This window comes from Amblyomma mixtum, chromosome 2 (genome assembly GCF_055824585.1).
Source record: "Amblyomma mixtum isolate Tamu chromosome 2, ASM5582458v1, whole genome shotgun sequence".
Lineage (NCBI taxonomy): Eukaryota > Metazoa > Arthropoda > Arachnida > Ixodida > Ixodidae > Amblyomma > Amblyomma mixtum.
In genome coordinates this window covers 40,855,590-40,871,273 of record NC_143013.1, presented here as the reverse complement: position 1 = coordinate 40,871,273, position 15,684 = coordinate 40,855,590, and the positions used below count along the sequence as shown (strand labels likewise).

Sequence of the window (15,684 nt, the reverse complement as noted above, 5' to 3'; positions counted from 1 at the left end):
AAGTTTTGTTTATCGAGTTGTTGATAAACTCGGTCTCACCCTTCCATCTGTCCGATTAGCTCAGTTGGTGGAACAACTTCTCCGAATAAGCAGTGGTCTAGGGTTCAAATCCTGGACAAGGACGAATTTTCTTCCACTGAAAGCTGTATACTAATGAGTAATTACCCCTTAATTCCAATAGCATTTGCCCGCTTTTCCCCCTAACGGAAGCAACATCCAGTACAGACACCTTTGGCATAGCCTATTATTTTCTTTTCGCAGAGAAATTCAAGCCTGCTTTCGCGAACAGCAAGGGGCGATGAACGATGCACGAACGGTACGTGCACGCGATTTCCTCCTCCACGCTCTCTGGTGTTGAAGCAGCAAAGAGGTCCACCGTCAGACCACTCGCCTTCAATCAGTCGGCCTTAGTCGAGCTAAACGATAAGCCATATTTGTAGAAAAGAGAAAAAGAAGACGGAGTGAATTTCCAATGCGCCTGAACAGCGAAATTCGGAGGAGTTCAGCGCTTCTCAGACCAACGAGTCGCGAGCACGCGCGGCACTGCGCTTACCATTCGGAGGTGGACATCTAAGTTCGAGGCCGATGTTTCCTCTATACCTAGTAAGTAGAAAACCAGCGGAAAGGACGCGTTCACAAGGAGTAGAAGTACACAGGACAACGTTGTCCTGTGTACTTCTCCTCCTTGTGAACGCGTCCTTTCTGTTGGTTTTCTACTTACCATGCACCGACTGGTCCAACAAGCTGCGCTTTTTCAATACTCTATACCTCTATCCTGCAGGGAAGGGGAAGTCCCCTGTCTTTCAGGGCGGGATGCCTGCCCCACTTTGCCATGTGAAGGCACATTGCTCCATTTTCTGCCTCTCAGGTGGGGACCGGCAAAACCTTCGAGGATGTTTGGTAGCTCGCAGAGCGATCAGAAGAGCTGAGCAAAGCTCGGTAAACTCAACGGAACGAGATGCCTCACCGAGAGCCCCGAGTCAGCTGGGCATATCCTGTCGAAGGTAAAAGAAATTCGAGTGGACACTTAAGCCCCGCCATAAGGGTATGAGGCGAGAGCGTTATTGGGTTAATGTCCGTATATGCGAAATTGGTCATTCTGGAATTTACATTCATAGGTCCCTGGCAGTCCTCATACCCCTCCTGCCGCAGGGGTGGAGCAGTTAAGGGATGCACCCCTGCCCTGCGGTGGCAGGTGCTGCCACCGGTGGGGCTTGTGTGACCCAGGTTCCTATTCTAGACCGATCAATATTGATTCAACTACCCCCTGCCAGGCGGTCAGTTAGCTCACAATCCGATCGGTAGGTTTTAATGACGTCACAGGGTCACGTGGCCTAGGTGGCCCACCTAGCCTGCTTCTCCGTGGATTTTTCGCTCAAAGAGAAAACGCCGAGGCTGACGACGCCAGGTTTTCTGCAGAACGCGAGCCATAAGGCTATCGCGTTGAAATCTGCCATCTGTACGAATACTCAGGCACTTTCGCATTTGACTGCTGGGATATATTTGGTTTTCAGTTAATGGAGAGTATAAATTAAAAAGCAAAGGCAAGGCAGTAAAGTCATGTTTCATATGATGTTTTATTATGTTCACCTTCCCAACCAAACAATGGTTCAGGGATGTTGGTCAGGTGGTTCTTGATAATCACGAAGTGAACAAGGTAGGGAATACCTCAGGGTGCTAGCCAATGTTTCGACAAGAGTGAATGGACGGGGAGAGTGAACATTCTAACGCCATTCCCACTTCACACCCTCCTCACCCACACCGGGCTCTCCTCCGCGGAGGGATGACCCTGTTTAAACCCTGCCAATGATGAACGCTTTGTCCTGACGAGAACAAGTTCTCTTGTCGAAACGTTGGAAAGCACACTGAGGTTTTCCCTGCCTTGTTCACTTTGTGATCATTCAGAACAATGCAAGAGTTGAGCGTTCATCTGGCATTATTCAGAATGATTCTGTTTCACGTTTTATGGCAGAGGTAATGTTCGATACCTAAGCCCGTTCCCAAGTTTTTCTTTGTTTATATTGTTTGTTTGATCGACTACCTTCTTCGAGAAGCAAAATCGGGAAGACTTCTTTCTTTAAGACCTGGAGGCCAATAGCCGTCAATAAACTGAGCAGGATTAATGTTAGCGCGTCGTAATTGGGTGCTATCGCTATTAAATTAGGACTGTTCATCATTCAACACATTCAAAAATTATGCCCAGTGCAGTTTTCCCACCCCTGGTAGTTTCAGCCTAGTGCATCTCGGCCAAAATGCCTTGTGTGACCGCAACGCTACTAGAAGCTCCTGTCTGATTTAGCATTTGTACCTCCCCGCCAGTTCGCACTGCCAAGACGACCTTTGCGGTTTTTTCTTGCTGAGACTGAGCCTGACTTTAAGCCTGAGATTTAAGTGAATGATCTTAGCAAAGGACCATTGTGCTTCAGGCTTTTCGTTTGGAAGGGCATACACCTCAGATTGCTTTTGCTGAACGTCGCTTTTTGCGCCTTCAAGTCTACGTAGAAGACTACCATGGTTATTTATTTTTACAATCTCCCAAAGGCCGTAAGTAACAGGGTATTAGTGCAAAATTTGCCGCCGCGGTGGCTCAGCGGTTATGGTGCTCGGCTGCTGACCCAAAAGACGCGGGTTCGATCCCGGCCGCGGCGGCTAGAATTTCTTTGGAGGAGAAATTCTAGAGGCCCGTGTACTGTGCGATGTCGGTGCACGTTAAAGAACCCCGGGTGGTCGAAATTTCCGGAGCCCTTCATTACGGCGTCTCTCATAGCCTTAGTCGCTTTGGGACGTTAAACCCCATAAACCATAAACCAACCATTAGTGCAAAATTTGTCACCACGGCTTTGCGTGACTCTATCTAGTGCAAATAAGCAAATTAAAAGCTTTAACACACACAATATGCCTAACACTGTGGTTAGGATTGACTCCCTGTCATTCACGCTCAAACAAGTGAATTCTAATCTGACTGATCATAATGTGTGAGCCTTGCTGGCTCCTCGACCGCGATTTAAGACACGCCGACGTAAACCCCGTATTTCGCCAGAGTAACGGCAATGTAGGCCTTGAAAACTCCGCTTCCGCCTTTAAGAATCCCCAAGCTCAGCCGCGCTCAGAGCAAGTCATTTCGATTTTTTTTTATGCACCCTCTCCGAATGTATCCTCGCACATTCAGAGATGGAAGCGTAGCGTCAGCTCACGCTTTGCACCCGTTCCATGCGACCAACTGTTCACACAGCCGGCGATGAGAACTGAGCAAGCGAAAAGCAGCGTCATAATTAAGGGCCGCTGCTTCTTAATCAAACAACGTACCATCTCTGCGACACGGACCCAGAAGCGCCCAACGACAATCGGCAGCCAACGGTCGTATGCATATTTCACGCGACTACCATTATCAAGCTTCCTCGCAATTTGTGAGGAGAAGCGTATGTGCCAGCCTGTCTTCAAGCACTTTCACGCTCTACACTACAAGCTGCGTACATAGGGAAAAGTGCATGGCGTGTATGGCGACTGCGCTGTTGGAACTGCGCAGTCAGTCATTCCGTCCACATTGTGCGTTCACGTGGTCGCCTGAAAACGGTATGAATGGGGGTCCCTCGCTGCGAGATGAGCCAGAAGCGCCGTGGTAAATGCCAGAATCGCTGAAGACACGGGCGCATATTTAAGTAGACTACAAGACCTTCTAGCAGGCTCGGGATGCGGGCTGCCACGTTAGGCCTCGCTCTGATGTTAGCGCTGCTGTGCGCTCTTTCCATCGCAGATGGCGATGCGATAGTCAGCTTCGCCGACTTCCGCAAGGGCCTCACCAACATCAACCCCGCCAAGTTGACGCCTCAGTGCCGGAAAGGTATGCGGGCACGCGGCGGCTGACTCTGTGCTCGCGCTGGCTCTATCTGTCGTAATCGCGCTCGGAAAAAAAAAAATGGGGGGGGGGGGAGTCGCAGCGCGCTAGCATTGCGCATATACTCAAACACACACGTACCGCAGTCAGCACGCTTAACACGACGAACGCTCCAGCGCATGTCTTCCACTGACATTAGCGTCTCTGAGTCTGAAACAATATTAGGGTGTAAGCAGGGCACTAGCCGTCTCCGATGGCCGCAAACACACCGTGCAGCATGGTCTCGGACCCAACGCGCAGCGCTCAGGGGCTGTAATATTAGTGCATGACGCCCAATCGAGTGTTCGGTGTTAAGCGTACTGACGATGGTACAAGGGACACATTGGAGCGTCATATCGGCCCCCCTTTCTTTTCTTGCCAAACTTGCTTGGACTGTGGAGTAAGTTTCGTGAAATTGATCACTTTAACTTCAAATTGCACATTGAAAGGTGCTAAAAAAAGACATTTTTTGACCACATTCAAACAAGCCGCTAGTGCCCTGCATCCTATTCGTTGAATGCAGTATAATGAAGTAAATGAATGAGAGTTGGAATTGGAATTGGAATGGGTTTAACATCCCAAAGCGACTATGGCTATGAGGAACGCGTAAGTAAATGAGATGGAAATAACTAGAAGAATAAGAATGAGATGGAGCACATTTGGCCGGTTCTCCCATGTCATGAATGGCAGTTTACCAATATCCCCTCAAGAGAAAAGTATACAAAAGCTGTATCTTACCGGTACTCACCCACGGGGCATAAGCGTGGAGGCTAACGAAAAGGGTTCAGCTTAAATTAAGGACAACGAAGCGAGCTATGGAAAGAAAAATGATAGGTGTAACGTTAAGAGACCGGAAGCGGCCAGAATGGGTGAAGGTCCAAACCCGGGTTAATGACATCCTAGTCGAAATCAAGATGAAGAAATGGGCTTGGGCAGGGCATGTATTGCGAAGGTAAGATAACCGCTGATCCTTAAGGGTAACGGAGTGGATTCCAAGAGAAGACAAGCGTAGCAGGAGGCGACAGAAAGTTAGCTGGGCGGATGAGATTAAGTTTGCGGGGACTCGGTGGCCGCAGCTGGCAAAGGACAGGGTTAACTGAAGAGACGTGAGAGAGGAATTTGCCCTGCAGTAGATTTAGTGGGGCTGATGATGGGGATAATGATGGAGTAAAATAGTCTGATTCAACTGATAATTTTTAATGCTCTTCTCTTCCGACACATTATTAAAAAGTTTATTTATCTTTTATCTTCGCTGCTAAAGACGAGGCAAGCAGCTGTTTCAAGCAACGCCAAAGCAGCTAACAGAAACGGGCCAGTGATCCACGCGTTTTTGGCCGTAACTGAAAACTCGGACGGGTGCGTGAACGCGCCTTAAGGCAAGACGTCGTTTCGCATATTTTTTCACACTTAGAAGCTCCTGTTCCTATCACCCGCCTTATTTGTTTCTTTAAGACTTCCGTTTGGGCGAGTTGGTAGTTCATCTTGATGTAGATTTGTTTCTTTTCTTTCCCTTAGGTATATGAAAGCCCCCCCTCCCCCCCTCCTATGTTTCAATTCTACGCTTGCCTCTAAAACCTATGCCCCTTTTCCGCCAATATTTCTTCTTTTCTAACACCAGATATCTAAAAGCCCACCTGCCCCAAGAGCTATGTTTCAAATATCTACTACCCCCGAGAACCGTCACCCTTTTATCAGACATAATCTTCCTTTCGCCCATACATCCGGAAGCCTGGCCCAGAGCTACGTTTAAAATCTCGACTTGCTTCTAAAACCCCTACTCCGTTCACTGAACATGTTTTTTTCTTTCTTTTTTTTTCGCCCGTGTATTAGACGCAATCCTCAGATCTGTTTCGTATTTAATGGCACACATTCTTATTTTCTTCCACCCAGACTTTTGCAAGCTTTCCCCAGAATCCATCCATTTTCCATCCAAGCGTGTCCATCTCCCCTTGCCTTTAAAACACCCTGCCTCTTTTACCAGCCATTTTTTTTTTCTTCCAGATATCTATGCTTTCAAATGTTTCAGCCAGGTAGCTGTTTCAAATCTCCTCTTGTCTTTAACCCCCCAATCCTTTCACCACCCGTACAAATTTGGGCGCTTAGGATCCAGCACACGAAGGAGCGAGCCCAGAAACTGCGCCACATCTCATCAGAAAGGCGAATTGGCGTATATCAGCACGAAGCTGTCGAGGGCAGCATGGGCGAAAAGTACGCAAGCGCCCAGGGCACTCCAGCTATGGCGACCGAAAGCGCTGCACTGGATCGAGCAGGTGTGGCTGGTGTTGACGCAAGCGCGACGTCAACACTGCTGTACCTATGGGCGCTGTTCACGAAGCGGCCTGAAACGTAGCTTGAACGTCGCTTTCAAAATCTGAATCAGGACACTTACAACACAACCAGGTGCATGAAGTACCGCATGAACGTGTATGTAATACTTCCAGTATAGCGGTCAAAGGCGATGCCATTTCTTTAAGAGCAAGAGCATTAGAATTGCACTTCGGGCTTTTTTTTTTCCACAATCGTTGATTGACCGATGAGTCCAACATACCGGAAAGTGTTTCTGGTGTTTGTATTAAAACATTGAGTGTATATTCACTATGAAGAAATAAAACATAGTACAGTGCAATGCTGACCACAGAGGGCCAGCATATATTAAACTCTTCAGCTTAGCGCCAATAGGGCACCTTCTAAAGGCAACCGTGAACAGGGCTGGATTCGGACAATTGCATTTGCCTTTGTGAAAGTGGAACAAAAAATTTAAGCGCATGTCACATCCATAGACGCAGTGGGAAGAAGATGAGTGCAAAAGCGAAATGTAGTACAACAAATAACTGCCATTGCAGATTTGTCGCATCACAGTCGTATGATCGCCTGTGCATTTTTATTCTGCATTGCCGTCGCGCTTGTCAATCGGCAAGCAAGTAATGTGATACCACTTTTTTCTTCACTTAGTCATGAAGAATTGCGTTTCAAAAATGATGGCCCTGCTCCGTTACTTGGACATTCTTGAACAACACTGGGACGACTTCTCGGTAAGCTTCCAACCGCTACTGCACGTGTACTATATACACTCTGTGCACAGCACTCAGCAGGAATTGTGCCTGTGGACGGAAGCGTACATGGTGCAGTGTACATACCGTGTGTTAAACTAGATCTGTTCATACCTGAGTAAGATTTATTTTGACCAGGAAGTAATCCGATGACACTGGTCTGTTTCTGAGGCCACATAATAGCGCGCGAGGAATTCGCGTTGGAGGTTTTCTGTTCTGTCATGTCAAGCCGATGTTGATCGCGATGGAGTGGTTAAAGCGAGCATAATTTCAGCCTCAGCTATTGGCACTTTTAAGGAGCCCTGAAGATAAATTCAAGTTGACCTGAATCTGTAGATTACCGCGTTTCATTAACAAAGCTGCTACTTTCACTAAAACGGAGATTTTTAAGCTTAAAACGATAAAAATAGGAAATAAAGGTTTGGCCGCCACTGTCCGTTTTCACGATTAAACTGGAATGACGTTTCTGTGTGCTGTTCCCGTTGTTACTGCACTTATTTGTGTAGAGTTCTGGAATCAGACCTTGTTGTAACACCAGAAATTACTGTCGAAACAAGAGAAACACGCCAAGAGAAGAGAAAATCTGCGTCGTATTTTTCGACAGGAATTGGGCATTTAACCGACAACTTTACTTATGCGTTCTTCTTACAGCAGGTGCCCTGCGTGAAGCAGCGCTTGGGGGGATCGTTTCCAGACTACTCACATGATTGCACCAGGTCCGGTGAATTCGGACAGGTGAGCCACCTGCACAGGAGTCCTGCTAGCAAACAACTTTGGTTTGGTTTGGTTTTATATGGTTTAACGTCCCAAAGTGACTAAGGTTATCAGAGACACCGTAGTGGAGGACTCCGGATAATGTCGACCACATGGGATTCTTTAACGTGCACAAACATCGCACAGCACACGGGCCTCTAGCATATTGCCTCAATCGAAATGGAACCGCCGCAGCGGGGATTGAACCCGCGTTTTTCGGGCCCGGAGCCGAGAACCATTGTTACTTAGCCCCCACGGCGGCTGCTAGTAGCAACTAAGCGAACGACAGTCGTTTGTAGAACAATAACAAAGTTAATTTCTCTATACTAACAAAAAAATGTGGACGCTATTCCTGTGAATCCACAAACGTTATGATGATCAAGATTATGCCCACTGCAGGACAAAGGCGAATAAAAGTGACCTCCAATTATTGAAGAAGGATGGACAGCTGGGCGAGTTGGTAGTAATTCATTGTGGGTGTAACAGCGTGAACTAGATGACGGACAATAGCAAGAAGACAACACAGTATTACTGTTTACTGTGGAGAATATAATCCTGATAATTCAACAACTTTTTTTTTTTTCTTCTCTGCTACAGTGCACGATGCGTGTCTGTGCTGTCGTTCCCGACGCCAATGTGTTCGTACCGCTCAGGGAGGCGCGTTGCGCTGACGTCATGCATTACGTTACTGCATGCTGACCAATGAGCACGGCGCGGTGTTACGCCAATGCCGCAGAAGGAGGAAACGTGTCCTTAACAGTAATCGTTGTAAAATGCTTCTTGATTGGCTCACGAAAGACAAACGCTAGTTAGTGATACCCGACTAGTCAACAGAGCAACCGCGATAGGCTAACCAGAAAGCCGCCAACCAATTGCAAAACACACTCAGAGGGGAAAAAGGTTTTTAATCCGGTAGCATTAGGAGAGCCATGAAGACGAAAACTGTCCGGCGGCGTCGGCGTAGGCCTTTGTAGGAAGCGTCCACCTGCTAGGTGGCATTTAGGGGCATTTGCCTCTCTTCACCTGCCAACTTTCCCCCTTTCCCTCTGCCCCAATTCCTCTCTCCACCTAGGGAGAGGAGGAAACACCTGGGAAAGAAGGACTAAGCAAAAACGAAACTGACAAAGAAAAATCGCTCGGACAACAGCAGGCCTACGTGCAAGATAGGGTGTCCCAAAATGACTGATGGATTTTGAAAATGAATTAAAAAAAGACGGAATGAGATAGAATTGTATTGTTTGCGGCGTTACGCTTAGAAAATAATAAAATTTTATCCCTTGAAAATTCAAATTTAGTTTACATCTCCACCAACAGGTGGCGGGTATTTTCTTTAGAAACTGCGCCTCGTTTCAACAAAACTGTGTTCCATGCGGTGGAACTCTAACACAATAAACAACCGCTGTTCAACGAAATAAACCATTTTGGTACAGCGGAATTTCAATCGCAATAGATCTAGAACGGGTATAGCTAAAACGGGGCATATTTGAGCTCGTCATTCCGTAGTTCGCCGTCAAGCTGATAGCGTGTGCTATTGAGATCGCAATTCCGCTGTACCAAAATGGTTTATTCCGTAGAACGGCGGGTGTTTATTCTGTTAGAGTTCCACCGCCTGGAACATAGTTTTGTTGAAACGAGCCGCAGTTTCCAAAGAAAATACCCGCCACCTGTTGGTGAAAATGTAAACTAAATTTGAATTTTGAAGGGATAAAATTTCCTGATTTCTAAGCGCAAGGCCGCAAACAATATAATTCTATCTCATTCCGTCTATCTTTTTTATTGATTTTCAAAATTCATCAGTCATTTTTGGGACACTCGTTATATAGATGCAAAAATTAGGCTTGCTGGAGCGGTTAACCGTGACATAAGGACTCGCTGCAACCTAACAATGTAACACATTTTGCATAGTTGCGTAGTCGGAATTGGAAAAAAACTGTTTGCGGTTTAGAACTGCTAAGCACAAAATAATCTGCGAAAGCTATGATTTTTTTCCAGGTGTACACCACCGCCACGTACCTAAAAGCTCGATTGAGGTTCCCACTGACCCAGGGAGCCAGTTATGCGCGTCTTCAACTTTTTCATCGTCAGTGCCAATTTACCTAATGTACGCCGGCGGCCTACGCTCAGTGCCACGTTTGTGCAGCAATGTTGCCAACGCCAACACATGCAGCACACATTTCCCTGTCACTACTGCCTCATAGTTCAAAGCGCGAATATGAGTTTCATAGCAGTATTATTATATGAAGATGTGCAGTGCACACCGCGAGGGTGTGTTGCTCGGGTGCATCGCATTATGTTGTAATAGTGATATGCCCTGCGCTGCGTCTTATCACGTGCTTGGCTGTTTAGGTGCGTCGTATTATGCATTGTGTTGATTTGTGATTGTTTTTCTTTATGGTTTGTACATAGTTCATGTATATAGAACGCTGCACCACTGTAATAAATGCCATTTAAAAAAAAAAGCGACGTCTTAGTGCTCTCGTGCAGCGGACTACGAAGCTAGTTTATTCGCACCGCTGTGGGTTTGTTTGGGTCCCATTAGTATATATTTATTTGATTTCTTTTTATTCATTACTTTCATTAAGCAGAAATCAACAAACGCCGCAAACATACAAACATCCCAAGTTCTCGTTCGGGATTGACTCATTGCAGTAGTGCTCGGACATGGAACAGAATCAGACCTGCAATAGATTGGCGAGGTTCTCCGCATCAATCCAATTGATCACCCCTAAAAAATTTTGGCCTAGTAATTGATCCCGGTATTCACAGCTCAAAAGAGATGCACTCCTGACGCTCTGTTCTTTTTTTTCTTTCTTACCACTCCAGGCCTGGACCTGCTTGGCAGATCCTGCGACTTTGGTGAGACAAATTTGTGCGCATATTTGCTTACTGCACTTTCAGCTTGCGAGCTGTCCTGACGCACTCAACAAAAAGATTACGACGCCGCATAGAATCATAAAACAGAACACAGTCATAAATGTTTCAACCTCATATGCACTACATGCACTCCCACATGCTAAATTTCGGGCGTTTCAGGGAAGCCCGTTACGTATATTTTAAAACCTGCAGCGCGCACAAGACGACGTCTATCAAATCACGTCACTCAGCGGCACCGGTGCCACGTGACCTTCTCTGTCCTGCCAGCGCTACATGACTACTACATGCGCACTTATTTGGCACGATGTGGACTAATTTTTTTCGGGTCACAGTGCCGGAGGTAATCGTGTTTTCGAAATTGTAAAATCCAATATGGCTAATACTTACGGTCGGCTACAAATATCTAATTGCTTCCATGCGTCAAACTCTAATAGTTAGAACTTAATTATTAGAAATTAGTTAACAATCTTACTAGTGAAAACGATTTACCGGTCTCTTGGTGCCCGCCAGCACTGGTGATACCATGCCGCAAAAACCATATTTTTATTTCAAAAAGACCTCATAAGTTTTAAAATAACTTATGTCCTTCCTGAAACACCTTATACACACTGTCTCAGTGGGTACTGCAGCTTCATGAGGAGATCCTGTTGTTCGGGTATCTAACGGTGCAAACACCTTAATCTACTTTTGTGGCGCTGTGCTTATCTGCTCTCGAGTTAAACTTCCAAGTATTTACCATGCCATTTTTTTTTTAAATAACAGCGTTTGATATGTAACATGCTATGGAGCTAAATGATGCGATCATCAGGTTCTTGACGTCAAGCACACGTGTGCTTTCTCAGATAACTAGATGTTTTCTATGCTTATGTTAGCCTGCACTCAGGATTTATTGCTCTTCACGTAAACGCATTCGGTGCCTTGCTTTCTGCTGTACGTGTTCGGAATTATGAGCGCTTGCAGGGGGCTTTGCTAAATCTGTCCTCTTGTGTTCTAGGAATCCCTGGGAAAAGAAAATAGCGAACACTTGCCGGTACTAACGGCCGCTCAAGTAAGCACATTTGCTGCGCTTGCCTAGGATTAGTGCCAGATAGTGTGGTTATTACTGCTACTACCATCCCTACTACTATCCATACTACCACTTCTACTCTACTACTACGACCACTACTATTCCCACTATCACTACGGCTACTGCTGTTGCGATTACTGACACTACGACTATTACCATCACTGATATCACTAATGTTGCTACTACTGCCTCTACTATTACCATTACTGCTGTTACTGTTATTACAGCTACTACTACTAGCACTATTGTTTTCACTACTACTGCTACTATACATACACGGCGACTATCATCATTGCTACTATTACTAATTCTGCTGCTACTACCACTAGACTACTACCATTACTATTACTTCTACTGCCATTAGTATACTGCTACTACAATCTCTACTATCCTCATTACTCTGCTACTGCTGCTACTACCACCACTACTCTACTGTCCCCACTACTACAACTACTGGTATTACTACTACTACTACTATCACTACCACCACTCCTATTCTGTTTGTTTGTTTGTTTGTTTGTTTGTTTGTTTGTTTGTTTGTTTGTTTGTTTGTTTGTTTGTTTGTTTGTTTATGGCGTTTAACGTCCCAAAGCGACTCAGGCTATGAGAGACGCCGTAGTGAAGGGCTCCGGAAATTTCGACCACCTGGGGTTCTTTAACGTGCACTGACAGCGCACAGCACACGAGCCTCTAGAATTTCTCCTCCAACTCCTATTCTAATAACTTCTGCCACTGCTACTACTACCACCACTACTATTCCCCCTCATACTACTACTTTTATTAGTCGCTTTGGGAGTTCAACCCCCCTAAACCATACTACTTGTATTACTACTACAAACTATCACTTGTATTACAATGACTTCTCGGCTGTCTCGGCGCACTGCACTACTGAGACTTCCGAATGTTTTGCGCATCAATCAAAAAAATTGGTTTTGGGGAAAGGAAATGGCGCAGTATGTCTCACATCTCGGTGGACACCTGAACCACGCCGTAAGAGAAAGAATAAAGGAGGGACTGGGAGAGTACTGGAAGGAAGAGGTACCGTAGTGGAGGTCTTCGGATTAATTTCAACCACCTGGGTGTCTTTAACGTGCGGTGATATCGCGCAGCACAAGGCTGCCGTTTGCGATTCGCCTCCATCGAAACGCATAAAGTGAAAGCACGTCCTCTTGAGATGCGAGGTAAATGTTCCAGCTCCTCGCATATCATTCATAACATAATCAATTATTTTGTTTCTCATTTCGCTTGCTAAATCTTCTGAGTCTACCTCGCTATTGTTCACTGAGCGTGACCTACAGAACAGGGAACTAAATAGGCGTCAAAAACTGCGCTACTTCGTCTCTGCGGTGCTGGTCTCCAGTTTCGGTTTGTAGGGTTGGTTTATTGGGGTTTAACGTCCCAAAACGACTGAGGCTATGAGAGACGCCGTAGTGAAGGGCTCCGGAAATTTCGACCACCTGGGGTTCTTTAACGTGCACTGACATCGCACAGCACACGGGCCTCTAGAATTTCGCCTTCAAGAAATTCAGCCGCCGCGGCCGGGATCGAACCCGCGTCTTTCGGGTCAGCAGCCGAGCGCCGTAACCACTGAGCCACCGCGGCGGTTTGTAGGAGTCTAGCATATCTGTATTCAGCATCATGAATGAAAGTATAATTTTAATTTCGACCTCTATCTTTATTTATTCCTATTTAGCTAGTTATTTGCTTATTCATTTATGTATTTAAGCAGTTAGGTTGCGAAAGCGTGCTGAAGTCGTAAATTATTTTGTGAATTTCTTAAATGCGTGATTGTTCGCATAGTTCGTATGAATCACATGAGCGGCAGCGCTATGTGTGGGCTCTCGAGTTCGCAAAGCCTATGCTAGCTTTCTCTGCAGAGCTTTGAGAAAAATTATATTATGCTCCTGGACACTCTCATGATTCTTTTGTTAAGCTGGACGGGTTGTAAATATATCAGATTGCAAATTTAATACTGGTGCGACAGGATTACAAGTTATTACTTCTCAGGGTACCTGGCTGATGGATAGTTTTTCTCTTCTCCTTGCAGCAATGCGCGATGGAAAATTCTAAGGAATGACTTCAGGACCCAGCTTGAAGACGAGGAGAATTCATGAATAAAGGAGATTTCTGCATAGTGCTGACCTGCAAGCACCGCGCGTAGCATGGTAGGAGAAGAAAATTCAAACCAAATGGCGTTATTAACTCAGAAAATTAGGAAATATCTTTCAAGGATTCTTAGAGAATACTTGGTTGTAATAAGAGTTGCAGGGGGACTGCAAGATTACTTTTGGCAAATGTTTGCTACTGATGCAATCATTCATTTTCTCGTATAATTAGGACCACAGAAATTCGCCTCAAATTACTCTATCTTAACATGGTCTGGAAGCCATTAAGTTCTGGAGACGTACTTCAATTTTGCGGTTTATGCATAAAGGCTCGCACGCACTGTGTCTGTAACGAAGATTGATCTGCACGAAAGAAAAATAATTTCCTTTCCAGTTTACAAATCGAAGGAAGTGCAGATCACATCAGAACAATCACACCCAGCCCTGCATATTCGACGCCTTTGATTCACGAAACGAGATATGAATAAACTCGTACACCGTCATCTGTTCATACTGAAAGCATAGTTGAAGTGCGCCTTTTAAATAAAATTTCATTTCCAGCTTTTATGGTTTCGAACAAGAAATATTGAACGTTGCGAGCGTCAGCAGAAAGCACTTCCAGGAATCAGGACGTAAGAATATTACTTGACTTTGCTCCTTAAATCTCATTCGCAACCAGTGTAGCCGTAGTACTCGACAACGAAAAAGCTTTGGGAAAGTATTTATTCCTGAATTTTGATTCTAGCTACGCTACTGCTCTCCCGAATATATTGTCACGACCAGAAGAGCCGTGAAGGTAGACGTCGAGAAGAACCCAAGACTGGGAGCCCTTTTTTAATTATGGAGCCAGCTTCCACGACACAGAACAGAACAGCGCGCCACGAGAGCCCACTGCCGCTTCGTCGTCGTCTTCGACTCAGCGCGGAGGCCACGCGGCGCGTTAGGCGCGTGGCATTATTCCCCCCCGCGAAAGCAAACATCGTCTCGATGTGGAATGGGGTATGTACAGTGAGGGGAGGAGGAACAAAAAAAAAAAGACGGGGGGTGAGGTGAATTATACAGTGCGCTCTAGATGACATGCAGGGAGAGTCAAGTTCACACGAGGGGTAAGGGGAAAAGGTACGAAACAGCGTGAACACAGCGCTCAGTCACGCGAAAAGTACGGCTTTAAGCGCACTACATGCACGATTTCAGGCCGTTGACGCTGAGGGCCGGCGACCACAGTTCCATGGGGGACAACTTCGTAGTTGACGCTGTTCAGGCGGCGCAGGACTCTGTACGGGCCAAAATACCTATTTAAAAGCTTTTCGCACAATCCCTTGCGGCGCACTGGTGTCCACACCCACACGTGGTCGCCCGGCTCGTAGTGCACGTCCGTGTGCCGAAGGTTATAGTGTCGGGCATCGGCGGATTGCTGGTCCTTGTTGTGCAAGCGGGCCAGCTGACGGGCCTGCTCTGCTTGCTCCACGAAGTGGCCAGCTTCAGGGGGAAGCTCTGCGTCGCCGTACGGCAGCATGGCGTCTAGCATCATGCGGACCTCCCTGCCATACACGAGACGGAACGGGGTGAACTGGGTGGTTTCCTGCGTCGCGGTATTATATGCGAAGGTGACGTACGGCAAGACCTCATCCCAGGCTTTGTGTTCAACGTCGACGTACATCGAGATCATGTCCGCCAATGTTTTGTTGAGCCGTTCCGTTAGACCATTGGTTTGGGGATGATACGCTGTTGTCGGTCGATGAGCAGTATGGCTAAGCGCTAAGATGTCACGTAGGAGTCGGGCTGTAAACGCCTTGCCTCGGTCAGTAATGACGGCCGATGGGGCGCCGTGTCTAAGCACGATGTCGTGCATAAAGAAGTGGGCAACTTCGGCGGCAGTACCTCGCGCCAGGGCCTTCGTTTCAGCGTAGCGGGTCAAGTAGTCTGTGGCGACTACGATCCACTTGTGGCCGGAATACGAGA

General features: G+C 46.4%; 1 protein-coding gene across 2 annotated transcripts; it reads left to right on the top strand.

The window, feature by feature from the left end:
- Positions 1–3,531: 3,531 nt before the first annotated feature.
- LOC149359098 (uncharacterized) lies at positions 3,532–13,751 on the top strand. 2 transcript variants are annotated; one of them, XM_089568975.1, is made up of 6 exons: positions 3,533–3,841; positions 6,827–6,906; positions 7,576–7,659; positions 10,501–10,533; positions 11,546–11,599; positions 13,665–13,751. In XM_089568975.1, exons 1-6 carry the CDS (start codon positions 3,691–3,693, stop codon positions 13,692–13,694), a joined length of 432 nt encoding a protein of 143 aa, XP_089425101.1. In that variant the 5' UTR covers positions 3,533–3,690; the 3' UTR covers positions 13,695–13,751. The 2 variants fall into 2 exon arrangements, with proteins under 2 accessions (XP_089425103.1, XP_089425101.1); XM_089568977.1 differs by lacking the exon at positions 7,576–7,659 and having other exon boundaries at positions 3,532–3,841.
- The last annotated feature ends 1,933 nt before the right edge of the window (positions 13,752–15,684 follow it).

Coding starts and splice junctions, on each gene's coding strand:
- LOC149359098 (XM_089568975.1), top strand. CDS start 3,691: ATGCGGGCTGCCACGTTAGGCCTCGCTCTGATGTTAGCGCTGCTGTGC. Junction 7,660..10,500: donor GGTCCGGTGAATTCGGACAG/GTGAGCCACCTG, acceptor TTACCACTCCAG/GCCTGGACCTGCTTGGCAGA. Junction 10,534..11,545: donor TGGCAGATCCTGCGACTTTG/GTGAGACAAATT, acceptor CTTGTGTTCTAG/GAATCCCTGGGAAAAGAAAA.